At 30.5% G+C, this 20404-nt stretch overlaps 9 protein-coding genes and 1 non-coding gene across 12 annotated transcripts in view; 9 read left to right on the top strand and 1 right to left on the bottom strand.

Moving 5' to 3' along the window:
* The window catches only part of LOC128397103 (apolipoprotein D-like), an 83503-nt gene that overhangs the window by 62011 nt on the left and 1088 nt on the right, over positions 1-20404 (top strand). The gene's annotated exons all lie outside the window — the stretch shown is intronic.
* On the top strand, positions 117-2699 carry LOC128397112 (protein SERAC1-like). The gene is made up of 4 exons (XM_053357791.1): positions 117-630; positions 741-972; positions 1060-2206; positions 2294-2699. The coding sequence occupies exons 1-4, from the start codon at positions 563-565 to the stop codon at positions 2617-2619; spliced, it is 1773 nt and encodes a 590-aa protein (XP_053213766.1). The 5' UTR covers positions 117-562; the 3' UTR covers positions 2620-2699.
* Positions 2824-2895, top strand: Trnac-gca (transfer RNA cysteine (anticodon GCA)). Its single transcript has one exon. It is a non-coding gene; the product is annotated as a tRNA-Cys (tRNA).
* LOC128397105 (uncharacterized) lies at positions 3160-4140 on the top strand. The gene is made up of 2 exons (XM_053357784.1): positions 3160-3383; positions 3464-4140. The coding sequence occupies exons 1-2, from the start codon at positions 3335-3337 to the stop codon at positions 3940-3942; spliced, it is 528 nt and encodes a 175-aa protein (XP_053213759.1). The 5' UTR covers positions 3160-3334; the 3' UTR covers positions 3943-4140.
* On the bottom strand, positions 4190-6723 carry LOC128397092 (uncharacterized). Of its 2 annotated transcripts, none has more exons than XM_053357770.1 (3): positions 6628-6723; positions 5275-6183; positions 4190-4750 (listed from the first exon to the last, which is right to left on the bottom strand). In XM_053357770.1, exons 2-3 carry the CDS (start codon positions 5957-5959, stop codon positions 4326-4328), a joined length of 1110 nt encoding a protein of 369 aa, XP_053213745.1. In that variant the 5' UTR covers positions 5960-6183; positions 6628-6723; the 3' UTR covers positions 4190-4325. The 2 variants fall into 2 exon arrangements, with proteins under 2 accessions (XP_053213745.1, XP_053213744.1); XM_053357769.1 differs by lacking the exon at positions 6628-6723 and adding an exon at positions 6312-6363.
* Positions 7574-11701, top strand: LOC128397097 (band 7 protein AGAP004871-like). Of its 2 annotated transcripts, none has more exons than XM_053357777.1 (5): positions 7574-8015; positions 8943-9406; positions 9500-9555; positions 9643-9721; positions 10921-11701. In XM_053357777.1, the coding sequence occupies exons 1-5, from the start codon at positions 7973-7975 to the stop codon at positions 11107-11109; spliced, it is 831 nt and encodes a 276-aa protein (XP_053213752.1). In that variant the 5' UTR covers positions 7574-7972; the 3' UTR covers positions 11110-11701. The 2 variants fall into 2 exon arrangements, with proteins under 2 accessions (XP_053213752.1, XP_053213751.1); XM_053357776.1 differs by lacking the exon at positions 10921-11701 and adding an exon at positions 10016-10638 and having other exon boundaries at positions 7679-8015.
* On the top strand, positions 11862-13528 carry LOC128397099 (AN1-type zinc finger protein 2A-like). The gene is given in 3 exon segments (XM_053357779.1): positions 11862-12343; positions 12434-12792; positions 12794-13528. Coding segments are annotated over 3 exon segments (765 nt in total). The 5' UTR covers positions 11862-12288; the 3' UTR covers positions 13145-13528.
* On the top strand, positions 14253-15947 carry LOC128397108 (brain protein I3-like). Its single transcript, XM_053357787.1, has 3 exons — positions 14253-14918; positions 15014-15219; positions 15477-15947. Exons 1-3 carry the CDS (start codon positions 14816-14818, stop codon positions 15603-15605), a joined length of 438 nt encoding a protein of 145 aa, XP_053213762.1. The 5' UTR covers positions 14253-14815; the 3' UTR covers positions 15606-15947.
* LOC128397095 (syntaxin-17-like) lies at positions 16093-18004 on the top strand. Its single transcript, XM_053357772.1, has 4 exons — positions 16093-16829; positions 16920-17339; positions 17407-17493; positions 17564-18004. Exons 1-4 carry the CDS (start codon positions 16710-16712, stop codon positions 17831-17833), a joined length of 897 nt encoding a protein of 298 aa, XP_053213747.1. The 5' UTR covers positions 16093-16709; the 3' UTR covers positions 17834-18004.
* Positions 18306-20284, top strand: LOC128397091 (UDP-galactose transporter senju-like). The gene is made up of 2 exons (XM_053357768.1): positions 18306-18874; positions 19137-20284. The coding sequence occupies exons 1-2, from the start codon at positions 18781-18783 to the stop codon at positions 20183-20185; spliced, it is 1143 nt and encodes a 380-aa protein (XP_053213743.1). The 5' UTR covers positions 18306-18780; the 3' UTR covers positions 20186-20284.

Below are 20404 nucleotides of genomic sequence, written 5' to 3'. Positions count from 1 at the left end.
TATCCAGTGACATCTATCGGAGAATAGGAAAACTAATATTCTACTTTTTTTTATTTTTTTTTCGTTTTTAATTGTTGTTGATTATTTTTCTTTCTCTTAATTTAATTTAATTTTTTCTATTTGAGATTCTTCCTTTTAATGAATTTTGATTGTTAGAATTAATTTTTAGGTGAATTTTGCTTTTTTTCCTAATTTAGGTCATCTGAACAATGGAAGTTAATGTTTAGCGGTCAAATTTTTTCGCTCTTCTTTTTTTTCTGTGTTATTATTTGTCATTGATTCAGTGAAATTATTGAAGATTTAAATGTGTCAATATAATCATGGATTGATTTATATTTTTCCATGATTTAATTGATTTATTATCAAAATGTTGAGATACTAATCAGTTAGATCTGATGCAATCTCCAACAATTGTGATTGCTAAGGCGACACTGTCTTGTTTGTTTGTTACCAGAACGTTTTTGTTTCCATCATTTCATTTTCTCAAATAATTGTGTTAATTGTTTTTATATCAATTTTTATTAAGTGATAAGAACAAAATTATCCTTGTAATTAGTTACTAATGCAAAAAGCAATTAGCTTTGGAAAATATAAATTGATCAAAATTGGATCCATCGTCTTGGTTGTTGGGTTTGTTTTCATTTTTTTCCTCTTGTTTACAATCTCAACTTTTCATTATTTTTACTCTTTTCCATTTTCTATTAATCTCTTATCTTTTTAATTGTTCAATCTAATTACAGAGGTGGACTGGCAGGAACCAAGAGATATTTGAAAAAAGAGGATGTCCGAAAATCATCATCACCACCAACATCCAACGAGGAAGATTATATTTACTTGGCTCCATTGGTTGAAGGCTATGATGTTGACGAGAGCGAGAAAAGATTGCGAAAAAGTCTTAATTACTTGAGATTTGGACGGTCAAACAACCCTAAATTGAGAAACTTTAGCCTCAACAATTTAGCTAAAATGAAAATCTAGAAGGTAATCATTGGGAATTTAATCAATTTCTTATCGGTTCTTTGTTACTCTTGTTTACCTTTTTATTTATTTTTTTCTTCTTCTCTTTTAGATTATCATTGTCAACGAATTGCAATGTTATGTGATTATCAAATTAGCGTAGCTTTGGCCCGAATTAAAGATGTCGATTTGCGATTATTTAGGCCACCATTGAACATTCATCTTCGCCGAGGAGAGATTTTCACTATTCTAAATGATTTGTATAAAACTTTTCCCGAATCTTCATGTGCCAGTTTTTTCGCTTTGATGGCCTTTCGAACACGAGAACGATTAAAAACCGTTGAATCAGTTTTAGAAGAGGAATTGCGAGAAAGCTATTTATCTAAACAAGGAATCAATTTACTTTGTCTTCAATCACTAATCCGTTATGCTATGATTAGTGAAGAGATTTGTTCATTCATGGTTGACAAAGGATTAATGTCTTGTTTACTTAATCTACGAGATAAATTTATCGATGATTTTGAGATTAATGCCACAATAGTTAAACTATTGGCCCAATTAAGTGAACATCAATTTAGTCAATATCATTTCTATTCAACTGGTTGGATTGGGATTCTTGCAGGATGGTTAAGATCTGATGTTCCCATTGAATTACGTTTACCTGCAGCTAAAATCCTTCACAATTTAGATAATAAGGAAACTATTTTAGGTAATCATCTTTACCTTTTACATCCTATTTATATTGGCGAAACCTTTGATTACGATGTGGTCTTTATTCACGGCCTAATGGGAGGCGTTTATCGAACCTGGAGACAATATACCGGAAGTTTAACGGAAGGAAATCAGGTGACTCGATGTTGGCCTCAAGATTGGCTTCCTCAAGATGTGCCCAATTTAAGGATAATCGCTGTTGATTATTATTCATCTCTATTTGAAAGGAAATCAACTTGTATTCCTGAAGCGAGATCATTAGAGGAAAGAGCTGATTTGTTAATCAATGAATTGATAAAAGCAGGTTTAGGTCAAAGACCAATCATTTTCATCGGCCACTCAATGGGAGGCCTTTTAATTAAACAAATTCTTGTTAATTGTGATAAAAAAGATAATCCTGATCGTCGTTTGTTACTCGATAATGTCAAAGGATTGGTTTTCTATTCGGTTCCTCATAGAGGATCAGAGGCAACTAAATTATCTCTTAATTTACAAAGGATTTTCGTTCCATCTCAAGAAATACGAGAATTAATCAAAGGTATTCATCAGTTAATTAACTTTAACTCAGTTAATTCCATCTAATTAAATCTTCTCTCTCTCCCTTATCCAATTCTCTCCTTTTTAGATTCACCAAAATTGCTCAATCTTCATGAATCTTTCATTTCATTATTGGCAATCAAACCAATAGATTTAATCAGTTTCGGTGAGAAGGAACAAGTTCAAGTTAATATCAAAGGCGTTAAAATCAATACTCTTCTAGTTCCAACTGAATCATCTTACTTGGATATCGGACAATTTCATGTTCTTGATACAAATCATTTTCTCACTTGTAAACCATCCGATAAATCATCACCATCCTATTCAATTGTTAAAGATTTCATCCAATCAATAATTGATAAAACATCAACACCACCAAAAAGCATCAACACTTCAAACAACCTCAACATTTAACTTTACCAATGTAATAAAATTAACTCAAAGACTATTTTTAAAAACAATATTTAAACATGAACATGAATAAAAAAATAAAAGAAACTTAAATCCTATCAAATGGTAAGAAAAACTTTTAACATCAAAACAAATTCACATGAACAATTAACCAAATCACAGACAATTGGATAATATCAAAGTTCTGACATGAGTTTGATTATCCATGGGGATGTAGCTCAGTGGTAGAGCATTCGACTGCAGATCGAGAGGTCCCTGGTTCAATCCCGGGCGTCCCCTAATCTTTTTATTTTTTTTTAATTTCGATTAATTAAATTTCACTTATGTTAATTGTCCTCTGTTGATCCAGGCTGTTGATTTTAAGGTTAATTGTTAATTTTTGGATGAACATATTTATGTAAATGAAAATATGTTCATTTACTAGAATTAATTTCATTTGGTTTGATTATGATTTTGATTATTGTCTCTTGGTGTCTGGAAAATTAATTCAATATTCAATTTATGTTTGATAATTAACCAAATTTTAGATGCAAGTTAATTGTTATTCTGTATTGTTTGGTGTATTTTCACTTTTGGGCCACAGATAGTGAATTAAAAACACACTTACAATTGAAATCGACAAGTTAATTAACTTAGTTAATTGAACAGCAACAGATTGAATCTTTTGTTCCTAGTTGATTGTTGGCTTGGTTGGACGTAACAATTAACGGAATTAATCATGTTTTCAGTACCGATGATCTTGATTTTGGCGAGTCTTTTAGTAACAAGTAAGTTGATTCTACTAATTAATGAGAATTTAATTTTTTCGATTTTTGGGTTAATTGTTTTCTTTTCTCTCTCTCTACAGGTGAAGCAATTATAATCTCTGGATTGTTATTGAAGGCATTTTGTGAGTTCTCTCAGCACTTAGCTCGATTAGGAAAAGATCCACTTTCGATCACGAAAAATTTATTCCCCACCAGTGAACCGATTGAAAGTTTACTGATCCAAGCGATGGCCAAAAGTTACGATTGTGCGGCCAAAGGTTCAGTTTATAACATTGTGGACACGACGAACACTTTACTGGTCGTTGTCGATGTACCTGATTGGGCTTCTTCGAACCCATGTAAAGGTCCAAACTCGAATCCAAGTCCAAGTCCAGGTCCAGGTCCAGCAGCGGACGCTCTTCGGTTCACCGATAAAAATATTTGCAATCTAATTGAATTCCCTAATTTCCTTGATCCATTTGATGACAATCAAGTGAAAAATTTTCTCAAAAGTTTCCAAAATCAAGTAACCTCATTGGCAGAAAGTATGAAAAACAATCAAACCAATCAACTAAATTAAATTGTAATAGTTAATCAATCGTTTGATGAGACAGTTAAACCTTTCTCCGAATCTAATTGTTAAATCAATCATTAAATTAACTAATAATGATAATAATGAACGCAAATCTATTTGTAACATTTGTAGTTTAGGATCAATTTTAAACTAGAATTTAGCAAATTATCAATCACTAATTAAATGATTTACATTAATATATAATTGAAATATGGTTCTTGTTGATTGTTACAAAATTAATTTCCAATTTAGTTGAAACTTGCAACGAAAAGTTTTGTTAACTTTTATTTATCAATTAAAGTTTCAATGGTTAACAATTATCACAGAGTTAATGAGAGTATTGAACAGTAGTTAGTTAATTGTTTGTTTTTACAACACAATTAGAGTATTTAATTAATATATGATTCGTTTGAATTGATTGATTGATTATCGTGCTGATGATTGTGTTGTTGTTGTTGTGAACAAATTGATGAATTACATTGAGATCCAATTGAATCGTAATCACAGCTTAATGATGGTGATGATGATCCATCATTAAAATGATTATCGTTATGATTAAATTGTAAATCATCTTTAATTGTTGATGATCTCAATCCACCATAACCAGAAAATGGAACCAGAAGAGATGAAAAAATTAGAACCAAATGAGTACCGAAATCAAGGTAATTGGGTGAACCTGATGATCGGGTTTCTCCTTCTTTGGCCAATATAAGAGTTTGTAAGATAATCAATGGTCGTAAGATAATTAACCACATTAGATTAAAGTATAAGCTCAATAGAACTGGAAAATCACGGTGACAATTACATGACAATTCTGTGGAAAACAAACAATTAGTGACAATTAAAGATCACAATGAAACGAGTGACTCTCAATGGATAAAATTTTCCAATTGATTTTCATTATGGTTAATTTAACAATCAAGAGAAAATTAATTTTCACCTAATTTTTGGTTCTACAAATTTCATTAATTTCATTAACTCCATTTGATTTTAAATCAACCATAACAATTTAAGAATTAGCTGATTACATGATTAAGATTGATGTAACTATTATTATATTCATCTAACCTGAAATTAACAATTGCCCTCGATTCTGGTTGATGATTAAACTTAGCGTGTTGGTTTTAATTTTAATCAACTAAATTCAACCAATTCAATTAAATCTCTTCACTTGTAATGATAAGGTTGAAGTAAATTTATTTTTCAGTTGATTAATTGAAGAGTAGTAGGAAAATCAATTGATTGTAACAGCAATTATATCAAACACAATGGGAAAAGATTTGATTGTTTCTCTAGCTTTTGGATTAATTTTGCTTATTTAAAGATTAATCAACTTACCAGATTTAGATGATTTTTGCTTAATTGCTTCAGCAACTGATGATACAAAGATTATCGCTGTTAATGGTATAACAATTACTAAATAGTGCCAAGATAATTGAGCCACTACTGGTGATTCTAATCGGGTGATACAAACCATGAACCCAATATGATTAGAGTGTGAGGCTCCGTTAATTGTTAGGTGATTAGGTGTATACAATAATCTATCAGCAAATTGGTGAGATGATTTTTCTGGACTAATCAGATCGATGAGAGTTAAATAAAGTGCTTGTGGGATAATCCATCCAAAGATTAAGGCTAATCCAAGAAGACGAGCTCGTTGGGTTGGGAAAATGTCGTAAAGTTTAAGGATTGATAATATAGTCAAGAACAGGGTGGTTACATGATTAATTGTTGAATTTTGAATGATACAGTGTTCACGAGACGAGAGGAAAGGCCAAATCCCGTTGAACGTTGACCAAATAAGATAAGGTAACCAAGTTGAGAGATACGTTAAATTGGAGATGAGTATTAATCCAGTTACAATCCGATGGACACAAAAATCTGATAACCAATCTGATCTTTGACCAAAGATCAATTTAATCAAACTGATAAAATTAACTAATAGAACACCGGTAATTAAAAATAAACGAATATAAGATGTTATATTTACGAGCAGCTCGAAATCTTGTCTCATTCGAGACATAATCCACTTTGTCGAGAGACTTAATCTCAAAGTCACGTTAATCCATTTTCCAAGGTTAATCACTTATTGGGTTGAATCACAAGTGAACATATGATTAGATTAACTTTTCCCATGGAAATTAACTAATTAGAAAGGTGATTGGAGACAATTAATAGTATTAATCATAGTTAGAGAGCAATGAGTTCTCCTTTATTGATGTTCACTTGAATAGAGCAAAAGGGAAACTGAAAAAAAAGAAGATGAAAGAAAAAAAAAGATGAAGAAAATGAGAAAGGATGAAGATGATGATAATTCTAATGATGTTGATGTAGTTAATGATGAAGATGAAGATGATGAAGATAACGATGTTTACCTGATGCTCTCAATCTTTGATTTCTTATCCCAGTTTATGAAACACGAGGCTCACAATGAATGAGAGAGCGAGAGACTTGATCAGTTAACCCATTTTCTAGTTGTTATCCTTTATCATCCTCATTATCATCATCATCATCATCTTTAACTGGACTTGGATGATGAGGGAGCGTCAACAATGATAAACAGTATCAATTTGTTTCTTTGTTTTGTTTATTTCATTGTCTTCATCTTCATCATGATCATGATGCTGGTGATTATCATCAAGGGATAAATATGATCACCATTGAACCGGTTTCATGCCCTTGACCCGTTACCTTAATTCAATTTGTAATCCAAATGATTAAAATAAATTGTATCTTCACCACCATCACTTACTCATCTTCTTCATTCTGGTTAACTCTCCCTCGGGCGTAATTATCATGATCCATGTTCACGAAACGGGTTTCATATTAACCTTAATATTTTTTTTTTCTTTCGGTCAATTTAATGTTCGTAACCGTTGACCCTTTTTCTGTAGTAAAAAAAAAGGTTTCCTTTCATTTGGATATAAACTATTAAACAATTAAGTCCAGTTTGTTTTCATCACAATCAAAAGTTTAATCATCGATATCAAATGTATTTGACAAAATGGTCAACGTTGTTTGCACCATTGGTCAAGATGATGAATTTTAACAATCAACAAGTAATCAATTAGACCTAAATGAGTGAGTGATGTTGACCTAACATTAGATTGACCATTATAATCAGTGAGACGGATTTGAATAAATCGAAATGTATCCTTATGATAATCAACTTCGCACTCGGAACAATAAAGAACCGTTAAGAAAATTGGGATGAGAAACAATAAGATAATTAAAGAAATCAAGGATGGAACTAAATTAAATCAATTATCTTAATTCATCTTCTTAACGATAACCTGAATTTAAAGACAAACAATTAACGTTTTTCTAGGCAGTTAGGTGATCCTATTTAGTTGGCTGAGCGATGAATTTTAATTGTAATAGAAAATTTTGTAATCAATAGATGACAATTAATCTTTAGATGATAATCATTGATTAACAATCAGTGTAAATAATTGATTTAAAGAAAATAAACAAAAGGATTGATTGAGAGAAGATTCTTAATCGAAACAATCGAATTAACTTTTTGATAATTGATTAAGAGGACGAAATTGAATCTTACCTTGATTTAGATTATTTTAATATCGATGATTGTTGGAAAATCTAATAAAAACAAAGTAGAATTAAAGTTAATTTAGTTTCGATTGTTTCATTGTTTTCCTTTGAAAGAAAACTAATGAATAAATAAAAAGAATAAAAAAATAACGGTAAAAAAAATAGAAAAGAATATTACTAAAATTCGATTCTTTTTTTCCATGGTAACGGTGACATTCTCTCTCACTCTCGTTCTCACTTCGAATTCATTTCTCATTTCTTCATTTCGACAATAAATTGTTAGCTAATCATCGTTATTCTTCAGCTGATTTATTCCTTAATCTTAATCTTCTTCTAATCTGTGATAATCTTCATTTTCGTTTGTTTTTTTTTTCTTCTTCTTCATCAACGATTTGATTATTTTTCTCTATTCTAATTAACTGTTACGATTTATTGAATAATCTCTGTTCGTAAAAGTTAATTGTTGATGATTAACTAGATTATTATGTCACAAGATGAAGGTAAAATTAACTTTGCCGCCGTTGAAGGTAAGTTTCAATTGATGCTAACGAAATGGTTAATTGATTATCTGAATATTTTTAATTGTTTCATTTGTTGACTGAATCAGTTGACTTTTATTTTCGTTGATTAGTTAATCAGCTGATGATAAACAATCAATCAGAAAAAGAAATTAAGTTAATCTGTTAATCAAATTGATCATGATAATTGTCTGATTAGTTAATATAAATTTTTCATTTTTATCAATCAATTTGAAGTCCAATGATTAACCATTAATTTCAACACTCAACTGATTAAACAACAACGATTAAACTGAGTAGATTAACTGGATTAACTTAACTAGTTATCAAGTTTTCATTGGTGATTAACTTTTAATTTCTCAATAATTATTAATTGCTCGTTGATTGTCATTTTCTTTCAGCTAATCGACTTTCATCTAAATTATCTTAATCACGCACAATCGATTAACTTTTCATCGTTAATTTTAAATCAGCGTTTCCATTGATGATTAAATATGAAAACGATCAATGAAATTAACTTTCCGTCTATTTATTACTTGATAATCAATGATCATCATGATCAACTGATTCTTAATTTAATAACAACTCAATAATTTATCAATTCATTAACGATCATAAATAACAATTCAAATAAATTTAAGGTCAATATCATCAATATCTAACTATGTTTAGATTATGATGATTTAGGCTAATTGTAAATCAATATTAACAATTGGTTAAAACGTTAACTTAAATGTTAAAAGATAATAAATTAGTAAATTAGTTCAATGATAATCTTAATGATAGAAACTCAAATAAACTTAAAAGTTAAACATTGAACTAATTGCTATCAGAATATTAATCAATCAATATCAGTATATTTTCCGTTGGTTGGTAAAAATCATCTCATCAACAATTAACTGATTGTGATTTTGTTTTCTTCTTCCATTCTATTAGAATCAAGCAGTTCAGGTCAAAATTTTTTCGGCTTTGTACTAACTGGCATTTCGATAACAGTGTTTCTGTTGACGTTCCCGCTTTCGCTATTTGTGACCCTTAAAGTTGTCCAAGAATATGAAAGAGCCGTTATCTTCCGATTGGGACGATTATTACATGGAGGGGCCAAAGGACCGGGAATATTTTTCATTCTACCCTGTATTGAGAATTATACTAAAGTTGACCTGAGAACATTAACTTTCGATGTCCCTCCACAAGAGGTTTTAACGAAAGATTCAGTTACCGTTTCCGTGGATGCGGTCGTTTATTATAGAGTCCGAAATGCGACAGTTTCCGTCGCTAATGTTGAAAATGCTCATCACTCAACTCGACTTCTTGCTCAGACCACATTGAGAAATATGCTTGGAACTCATAATCTCCATGAAATCCTTTCTGATCGAGAATCAATTTCAAGCTCAATGCAGGTTAATCTCTTTTTAAATGGTCTAAACACTTTAATCACAATTAAATGACCTCAATTTATGTTAATCTTTTTCTTTCCTCTCTTCGATTCGTAGCAATATTTGGATAATGTGACAGATTTTTGGGGAATCAAAGTTGAAAGAGTTGAGATGTAAGAATATCATGAATTACACTTAATTACAATTAACAACATTTACCCAACAATTAACGTTGTTAACTAATTACTTGTGATTTACAGTAAAGATGTTCGATTACCAGTCCAACTTCAACGAGCTATGGCAGCCGAAGCTGAAGCTGCTCGAGAAGCTCGAGCAAAGGTAAGAATGATAAATCGTAAAAACAATGAAACGAAAAAATTAAAACTCGAAATGAATCAAATAATAGATAATTAGCCAACTGTCAATTAGTATCTTCATGTTCATTAGCACTCTTGGATGAATGCATGACAATTAGTTGTATTGATCAACAATATTGATGTTGATTGTTACCACCTTATGTATGGATTGATAGATATGAATGAATATCCAATCAATATGGTTAATTATTTAGGTAGATTAATGGATTGGAATGACAATTTATTTCTGTTGTCAATGTTATCGTTGATTATCTAGGTGATCGCCGCCGAGGGTGAACATCGTGCATCTCGAGCGCTAAAGGAAGCAGCGGAAATAATTACCCAAAGTCCAGCGGCTCTTCAGCTTCGCTATTTGCAAACCCTGAATACAATTTCGGCGGAAAAAAATTCAACAATTGTTTTCCCGGTTCCAATTGATATGTTGTCCTATTTAGCGAAACAGAAAAATATCCAAACAGTTAATTAGCTGATCAGTTGATTAACTTTGGGATTGAGAAAAAAATCTAATAGAAATTGATATTTTTCTCCTGTAAAGTGATTATCAATTCTGATCGATAATAATTAGATTATTGATAAAATCAAAATGAACGAAAACTTTTACAAAACTAATCAAATCGAAAAGTTTTAATTTTCTCTCCAAATTGATTGTTAATTGTTTCACAATTTGTATTTCCTCATATTTATCATTATCCTTAATCTTGTATTTCTGTACAACAATTAGCTAATTGTGTACTTGTTTATGTTTCTATTTGTCTGCTAATGCACAAATTTGTTTCTTTAATTAATCACTTGCACGTTGAGATTTAATTGTTGCAAAATAATTACTTAATTACTCTGAATGTTGTCCAATGGTTACTAACAATTAATATTTTATTTGAAGTAAATTTTCTGCAAAAGATTAATATTTAGATGGATTAACGTTTTAATTTGATAATTTGAAACAATTTTCTACAAAGTTAATCTAAATTGTTGACAATTTTATCCAACAATTAAGACAAAAATAAACATAAGGAAAAAGAGTTGACAGTTTAAGTGAAAGAAAAGTTTTCGAGGTTAAAGGTTATTGAGGTGAAACTTTCGATGTAGATTGAATTGATTGATTGTGTTGATCAAAGAGACTAATTGTTGACCAAATTTACTAATTGCTACTTTTTTGTCCAGGTAATCGCGGCGGAAGGTGAACAGAAATCATCTCGAGCTTTAAGAGATGCAGGTAATATGCTCGCCTCTTCCGGTTCGGCGATACAATTACGATATCTTCAAACATTAGCTTCGATTTGTACCGAAAAAAATTCGACGATCATTTTTCCCGTTCCAATAGATTTAAGTTTAGGTTCGACAAGAAGATGAAACAATAGAAAAAAGTTCGAAACTTTTATCGAATAAGAAAACATAAGAGGCGAAAGAAAAAAAATTCTATTTACAAAATGTTCTCCTCACAAACTGACAACAATTTATTTCCTTTAATTACTTGATTGTTTTACTATTTCATCATTTAATTGTAATCAATCAAATGTCAGTGTTCTTCTTGATTGTTAATTGTCTTCTCTTGACATCTTTTCACTTGGAGAAAGAGTTGTCTTTGTGAATTTTATTTCTACCAAGTATCAACAATCAATTGGTAAAATGAGAGAGACTGATGAAGATAAAATGAATTCTCATCCTATTATTAATACAACAATTAGTAGTGAACCAATTTATTGCAATTTAGTTGATTGTGGTGACGATTTTGATCATCATGTTCAACTTGAACAAACTTTGTCTCTACCAAATGGACAACCAGTCGTCAATTTGATTCAACAATTAGTTCAACTCTCAACATCCTTTTATTTAAATCTTACAATCAACAAATTGTTAATTTCATCCTTTGCTATTCTTCAAATTTGCTTCTTAATCAGTTAATAGAACTTTAGAAATTTAAATTGTAACTATTTTCGTTTCAATAAAGTTTCTCTTAAAATAGCAAAAGTCTATTCTCACTACTCTCATTTGGAACAAAAAAGAAAGAGAATTTTTTTTCTTTCTTTTTGTGTTTCTTTCTCTCAGCTGATTAATGAATCAACAGAATCAACAATTTAAATAATTTTCTAAATTGGGTTAAAAGTAATTAGAATTTTAAATTGTGTCCATTTAATGGTAATCCAAATGATCCAAATTCTAAAATGTTTTCATTTGTTTATTGTGATTCTTTGAATTTCGTTGGGCCTAAATCAGAAAAATATTGATTCTTTTCTCACCTTTACTTTTATTTATTTTTTAATCGAATATAAATTTTGATGATTCTCGAAGGTCTTGGAATTCCTTTGTTTAAGTTGATTGGTGGTTATTTCGATTAGTTGAATCCTTGGATTGGAATCAATGTTTCAAAGTCATTACTCTGTTCTCGGTGCAACAATTTTCAACTATTTCATCAAGTGACATTTCATAATCTTGCTATTCAACATTTTCTATTCTAGATTATTCTCTTGAATAATTGATTCCAAAGGTATAAATATAACTTACTATCCAACTGGTTAGCTCATTTCAATCATGGAGTTTCCTGATTTGGGTAAAAATTGTTCCAATCCAAATTGCAAGCAACTTGGTAAGTAATTGTTGTGATATTTTCATCTCTTGACCGATAGTTTGGTGAATGTCATTTTAACCTTTTCTTTATTTTCTTCATTCTTTTCAGATTTTCTACCTGTTGTTTGTGACTCATGTAATAAGGTCTTTTGTATCACTCATTATCCATACGAAAGTCATTCGTGTCCCAATTCATTCCAGAGAGATAATCAAGTTCCCGTTTGTCCATTATGTAATCAACCTGTTCCATTGCGAAAAGGTGAATCACCGGATATAAGGGTCAATTCTCATATTGAAGATGAATGTCAGGATGGTAGAGCAGTTAGAAAACGATCAACCATTTACAAGAATCGATGTTCTTTCGAGAAATGTAAAAAGAAGGAATTAATTCCGATTACCTGTGATGTGTGTAGGAAAAATTTCTGTCTTAAACATCGTAATCCATTGGATCATAAGTGTACAACAAGGAGAGAATAAACCAAATGGATCTAATACCGGAAATTGGAGTAATTGGAGTAACTTATCGAAATCTGGTGAGGCCGCTTTACGTCGTATACAAGCGGCCACTTCTAGTGTAACAAATAGTACATTTGGACATAGTGAAAATCGTACCAGTGGTATTGCTAATCAACAGAAATCATCTTCAAGAGTTAAATCAGTTCAAGGTGATTATACTGAGGACGAAGCATTAGCTTGGGCCCTACAACAATCTCTCAACGATCAATCATCAAGAGCAGCGTTAAGAGGATCAACCAGATCGAATCGAACCAATGAAACCAGTGATTTCGCTCGAAGCAAAGACAAATGTTCAGTCACATAGAATTGACAATGATCGTGGTCAATTTCATTATCGATAATGATACAATTGTACAAAGGAAATGATTCAAACTAAATTGTAGCGAATGATTTTGTTGAATGTTCTAATTTCTATTCTTTACCTATTTTCTATCTCAACTAATTGCACCTTTTCTTGGAAAATTTATTTAATCATTACAATTTTAATCCATTATTATTACCACATAATCTATGACAATCAAGCAATTTAATCTTTTCAGTTATATTATTTATTGGTAATTCTCATTGTAACTAAGTAACTAACTGATCTAAAAGTGTAACAAACTTACAATAATCAACTCAAATCAAGATTATTGATTAAACCTGAAAATGAACGATTAGTTTCAACGAAAATTGATCAACATGAAAACATTTGTTCTTTACTTTATTTTGAAATAATTCACCGATTGATTTAATTTTCTGTTCCAAAAAAGTCAATCACAATTTCCCTATTTCCTTAATTTCTCAACGATAGACGAAAACTTCACCTTAATTCAGTTTTAATTAAGTTAATTAACCGTTGGAAATTCTTGAAATAAAAGTCTATTCTCAATACTCTTTAATTAAACGATTCTGATACAGAACTTGAAGATTTGATAAATTTTACTCTCGATTTAATAACAAGACGATAACTTTTAAATTCAATTGTAAAGACAATTAACTAATGGCGATGATCAGTAAACCATTTGGACGGAAACAAAATTGATTCAATTGGAAGTTAATATTTCCACTGTTTCAATTTCAATTCCATATCAACACACAAGAAAATCAAACAATTAACATGATGGGAAACATGAGAATTAGTTAATTGTAAAAGAGAGAAAAAAAAATCGAGAAATTAAAGTTAATCAATTTACAAAAGAAACAAACTTTTTAATTGATAAAAGTTAATTGTTTTTCCTCTGAACAAAATGAATCATTTGTTTACCTTAATTGTTTCGACTTTGATATAACTGAATTATCTTGATTGATTAACTTGATTGTTAATTGCTCTTAATCATTCAAAGGTGAGTCGACTCCCCATAAAGGAGCTGCTTCTTGAGGGAGCAAAGTGAGTCAATGGAGATGCTCAATTCTCATTCTCACTTTTGTCTCTCTCTCTCTCTCTCAGCTGGTTCATCAACAGAATCAACACTTTGGAGTGAAAATATTTCTTTCTAAATTGTGTTCGTAATTACAATTAATTGGTGTCCATTTAATGGTGACAATTATCATCTATCATCTATGATGTTATCTGTTCATTTATTTAATTGTTTATTGTGATTCTTTAAACATCAACATTCATTTAATTGAAGATAAACAATCAGATTGATTTTTACACTTTTCTATTTTTCTCTTGTTTTTGTTTAGCTTTTCTCTCTCTCTCTCTCTCCTTTATTTGTTTCATCGTATTTAAATTTAATTGTAGTCATTTGTTGAAGGCCTTTCACTTTTAATTGTTCCTGTTTAATATTATTGCCAAGCAAATATTGTTATTCTGTTAAACAATTTACTCCAGTTTAGTGGTGACTTTTACTCTGTTGATGTAGCAACACTTTTCCACTAATTGATATTTACCATCAAGTGACATCCATTTTGTTTTATTTATATCGCAATTAATGTGCTCCAATTTGACCATTATTTTCTATTCTAAATTTATATTTATTCTATCAACTTAATGATGAATCCTTCATCCACCACAGCTCCTGGAGGCTCAGCTAATGCTCCAAGTTATGATGATCTGTATGGAAACGATAAGCCACCTCCAAGCTATTTAGAAGGTTTGAAAAATTTTCTATTCTAAATAACCTTTGCTATTTTCTTTGTTTAATCTTCTCTTTCGGTTGATTTTTTTTTTCTCTCTCTCTCTCTCTAGCAATTAGCTCAGGCCCTCCACCACCCTACTTGGAAAACCGATCTGCAATTCCTGGTACTTCGGTTCCATTATCATCTATACCAAGACAGTCTACCAACTATTTGAGGTCACCCGCTAATCTATCAACACCAAATGCTACAACAACTAACCAGCAACCTAATTTAAATCTTCCTATCATGATGAACGATGTCTGTCCAATATGTCAAGTATGCTAACAGATAGTTGATCATTACGATTAACAATTTATACGACCATTAACATTAATTGATTCCAGTTGATTGAGTTGTTCCCTTTGATTTATATTTATTGTCAATAACCAACAAATAGTCAAACTCTATAAACCTTTTCAAGGCCTGACAAATTTTTCCAACAAATTAGACTAATTTCAATGGATTTTGTTTCTTTTGTCATCTATCACTAATTGTCTTCTCTTTTTGTTTTGTTTTCTTCTATTCACTTTCAGGGCACACTGATTACTGATTTTCCATTCCTATGTTGGGTTCTTGCTTTATGCTGGTTTCCAATTGGAGTCTTATGTTGTCTTATGTCAGCTCGAAAACGATGTGATCAATGTGGATTAACCTTCGGCTGATCTCAAAACCCAAGTGCTTAAAACCAATCTCAGAATTGTCCATTACCTCAACGGCAGCAACAAACACTCTTGACCAACCATCAACCCAAGAAATGTCCATTCGATATCTCAACTCATGAAATTTCTCATCATCATCATCATCATAAATTAATGTTCTTCTCAAACACTTTTTTTCTATTCTCCAATTTAAATTCTGTATAAAATGGTGTATTTTTGTTCCCTCTCATCCTCATATTCATCATCATCAATCTCTCCAACTCCAAGTTGTGACCTTACATGTAAATCGATTTCATTTCTCAATTTTAAAGTCAATCAATCAATTAAATCGCTGAGACCAATTAATCTAAATTGAAAGAAATGATCACAATCTAATTACCATCTAATTGTTTCCAATTTGAAATAAAGTGAAAATAATAAGTAAACAATTTTTGTTTTTTTCTTGTGAAGAAAACAAATTATGTAAATTAATCCAAAGGAAATTGGAAAATATTAGATTAATTATCACGAGAAGAATTAAAATTGATCAAATAGAAAATATGAGAAGAATAAACAATTAGATGAATCATCGGATTACATTTCCATTAAAGAGAAATGTTATTTTCGATCAGCTGATTTTCGCTTTGTTTTTCTTTCTCTTTCCTTGTTTACCATTTATTTTGTTTTCTTTTTGTTTATCTCTTGAAATTCAATTTACTTGGTTTGTGAAATTTTCTTTTTAATTAACAATTAACTCATTTGTTATTCTCACCTTGATCACATCATCATCTCTAATTGTGCCTTTGTCATGTCAATTTGTGCCTCTCCTAATCTAAATCAGTTAATCTAATCCATTGAATTTGTCATTTTCTCAATAGAAAATCAAAATTTTTCTATCAATTGTAATTCTTTTCATTATGGTTTATTATAGATCTTTATTAACCAGCTGATTAATATTAATTGTAACACTTTCTTTAATTGTTCTGCAACCATTGGTTTACTGTTTTATTGGAGATTCTAATTTGATTGTTAAAAAGACAAACAGACAATTACACTCACTTGGATCTCGACGCTTTATTTTCCCTATATAAAAGGCCTATGGTTTGTTTGTGATTCTCTGGATGAATCATGACTCAAGTCAAATCAATTTCATCAATTACACTAATTAAGAAGAAACTTAACGATTTTAATGAAGCCATTGAATCGACAATCAATATACTGGATGAACATTCTCGAAAATTTGAGAAGGTAATTTGTATTCTCTTTGTTTTCTTCTCATTTTCTATTCTGCTAATTTGAATTACATTTTGTTTTTTCTTCTTCTTTGTTCTCAATTAGATTGATATTGTTGGAGATGCTCGATTATTACGAAAGGAAACATTTAAAAGTAGTAATACTATGAAAAAATTGGACATTCTGCTTAAAGATCTACAAAATTTTGAATCCACTTGGATCGATTTACCTGAGGCTGGACATCTTTACAACGAGGTTCAAATGCTTAAATTAAGAGTTTCACATTCGAAAGAATCTTTTGCCAATCTAATTGATCGTAAAGTGATCATAAATACTGCACCAAATGACTTAAATACTGAAGAAACTCCTGTTATATCTGACAATCAATCGGAACAATTAATGCTACAACATGAGCTAATTGAAGATATAAAAAACAAGAAGCGGATCTGTGACTCGTATTTACAATTACAAAGAGACATTCGTGATCTCGATGAAACCATGAGAACTTTTGCTAATTTGGTTACGGTAAGTTAATTTTTTCCTTTGTTCAATCAATTGTAATCCTTACAATTTCTATCCATTCACGATTTAGGAACAAGATGAAACCATTGACAATATCGAGGCAAACATTGAAACTGCTCTGGTCAGCATGGCTCAGGGAACAAGAGATTTGTCCAAGGTTCGGATAAGCACCTTTAATTGTAATTCAATCGTTTAATTTGATTTTTAACCCTTTTTTTCATCCTCAGGCTGCGAAACTTAAAAGGGCATTTGTCCCTGTAACGAGTGCGGTTGTCGCAGGATGTGTCGGTGGTCCTGTCGGAGCGATAATGGGTCTAAAAGTGGGCATCCTAGCGGCCATCGGGTCGGCTGCAGTGGGCTATGGAGGAGGAAAGCTAATCCAAAAAGTTAATTCAAAGACAATTTCTGAAGCGGATTCTTGTTTAGCTGAATCCGATTCTGTTGTTGAAAGTGTTAACAGCAAGAGAATTGAATCAAATGACAGAAAACAGAAATAAATTGACTCTATTTATGTTCCTTGTGATTAATTCTCTATCTAAACACTTAATCATGTTGTTTAATTTCACAGTTTCAATTGTTATTAACGTTAATTTAAAATCAATTGTATCCATTCAATTTAAAGAAGAAAAAAACAATTATTTTCCATAATAACAATTTCATAAAATTAGTGTGAATACTGTACTTAAATTTCACTTTTTACCTTAAAATTAATTGATATTCTTAGCAATCAAAATTTCATTAAATTTATTTAATCCATAAAATCGTAAAATCAAAAAATCGAATCAAAAGTTTTTATTTCGATCAAACCAAACAGACGAAATTGATACAATTCCAAGTCGAATCAAAATTAAATCGATTGTAATAAAATTTAACACAAGAAAATAGAACAATAATTGATGAGAAATTACCTCACAATTAGATGTTAATTGTGAACAATTTACTAATTCGCAGGGGTGGAGTTCGAATAAGTCACGTGATGGAAAAAAAGAAAAGCGGAAAATTCATTTTCTTTTTTTCATCAAACCAGAGAAGAGAAAAAAGTAAACAATGTCTCTGATATTCTAATTTAATTCTCATTGTATTAACCTAATTGTTCTGTTAATTGTGATCATGTTCACTTGTTAATCTTCTACTTGAGGTGAAGATTATCTTTCGATCATCTAATTGTTATTGTGATCTTTTCTTAGAAATTCAATGTTACTCTCTTACAATGTAAACATTTCATTTTCTATTGAAAATTAATTCAATGGAAATTACATAGAACATGTAAATGTTTTCTATTCTATTTAATTAATTCTTATTACCTTTTACACTCATCTTGTTTCTCACTAATCTGTGATCCTGATTAAACAAAGAGAAATAAGTGAGCTAATAATCTAATAAGGTTGTGAATATGGTACCTGATTGAAGTCTTTGGGTTGGAGAGAGAATTGTTTTTGTCACCATGAAGCGTTTCTGTAAAAATCTTAATCAAACTTTCCCTGATCATGGAACTACAATTACATTCATTGCCTACATTGTGCTCTTTGTATTTCAAGGTAATTAAATATTCTGTTAATCAGTTGTTTCTACCTTTCCCTGTCCAGTGGAGTATTGAAAATCCAAGTGACTCAATGGAGATTCCCATTCAATTGTCAATGAGTAGACCAATTTGGTAGAGATACAAATCTACTAATAGAAAATTAAATTCTACTAATTTATCCATTGAAGGAATAACCCAATTGAATGGCTGATTAAATGAATGATTTCTCTATGTGATTACTAATAATTGCTTTTGTTTTTTCTCTCTCTTTTCCTCAGGTATTCTCATGAAATCATCGCAAACATCGGACAATACTTATGATTACAGTACAATTGGAGCAGTTCTGGTAACCGAATTTGTTAAATTAATCACATCAATTTGTTGGTACTTGAAAAATAGCTCAATCAAAGATTTTACCATTGATCTGAAAAGCAATATAAAACTTTTGGCTCTCTATTTTATCCCATCGTTACTCTACTGCAGTTACAACAATTTAACTTATATTAATCTTCGTAATTTTGATCCAACAACATACAATTTATTATTACAATTTAGAGTTGTACTTACTGGAATTATCTATCAAAGTATTTTTCGTCAAAAGTTAACCAAATGGCAATGGTTCTCATTGATTGTCTTAACCACTGGATGTGTAATCAAAAATTTAGGATCTCATGGATCAAATCAGTCAAATCCAATAACATTGAGCCATTTTCTTCAGAATTTACTTCTTCTACTCTTTCAGCTCAGCTGTTCCTGTGTCGCCGGTGTTTTCAATGAATATTTGCTTAAAATCACCGGAGCTCAATTGAACATTGGAATGCACAATATTTTCATGTACATCGATTCAATTATTTGCAATATTGTCGCTTTAATCTATTTCGATGGCACCGAATCAAAGTATCCCAATCTTGATTCTTTCGTCTCTCTACTCAAACCAACTGTGATCATTGTGATAATCAATAATGCTGCTTCCGGTATCGTTACTAGTATTTTCTTGAAGAAACTTAATTCGATCCTGAAAACCTTTGCCTCCGCAATTGAATTGATTCTAATCGCTTGCCTGTGTTGGATATTATTTTCCATTCCAATTGATATTTATACAGCAATTTCCATTGGAATTATATTCTATGCCATTTATTTACAGTTTAAACATCCAATTAAACTTAATTTAAGTCCACATCATCAGGATTCATCAATCAAATCACATTCAAAAACTCACCATTCAATAGACAATAAAAATATCAATTACACTGAATTAAAAAATCTCGATGAAGATGAACTAGTTAATCAAAAGGCTAAAAATAATAACAATATTCACATTGTCTAAATCTAATATAATCATAAACAATTATATTGTTGTAATTTAATTCGTATTAATTGTTGTTTTTGTTTCTCTTATCTAATAAATCATCATAAAAATATTAAATCTGATCAATTGTTATTTTTCATTGTAATTAAATTATCATCAGAGAGAGAGAGAGAGAGAGAGAGAGAGAGAGAGAGAGAGAGAGAGAGAGAGAGAGATTATCATTGACTTAATTTGATT

This window comes from Panonychus citri, unplaced genomic scaffold, assembly GCF_014898815.1.
Source record: "Panonychus citri isolate SS breed McGregor unplaced genomic scaffold, ASM1489881v1 Contig00028, whole genome shotgun sequence".
Lineage (NCBI taxonomy): Eukaryota > Metazoa > Arthropoda > Arachnida > Trombidiformes > Tetranychidae > Panonychus > Panonychus citri.
Note: the sequence above shows the minus strand (reverse complement) of the source record. Positions and strands in the feature narration are given on the sequence as shown.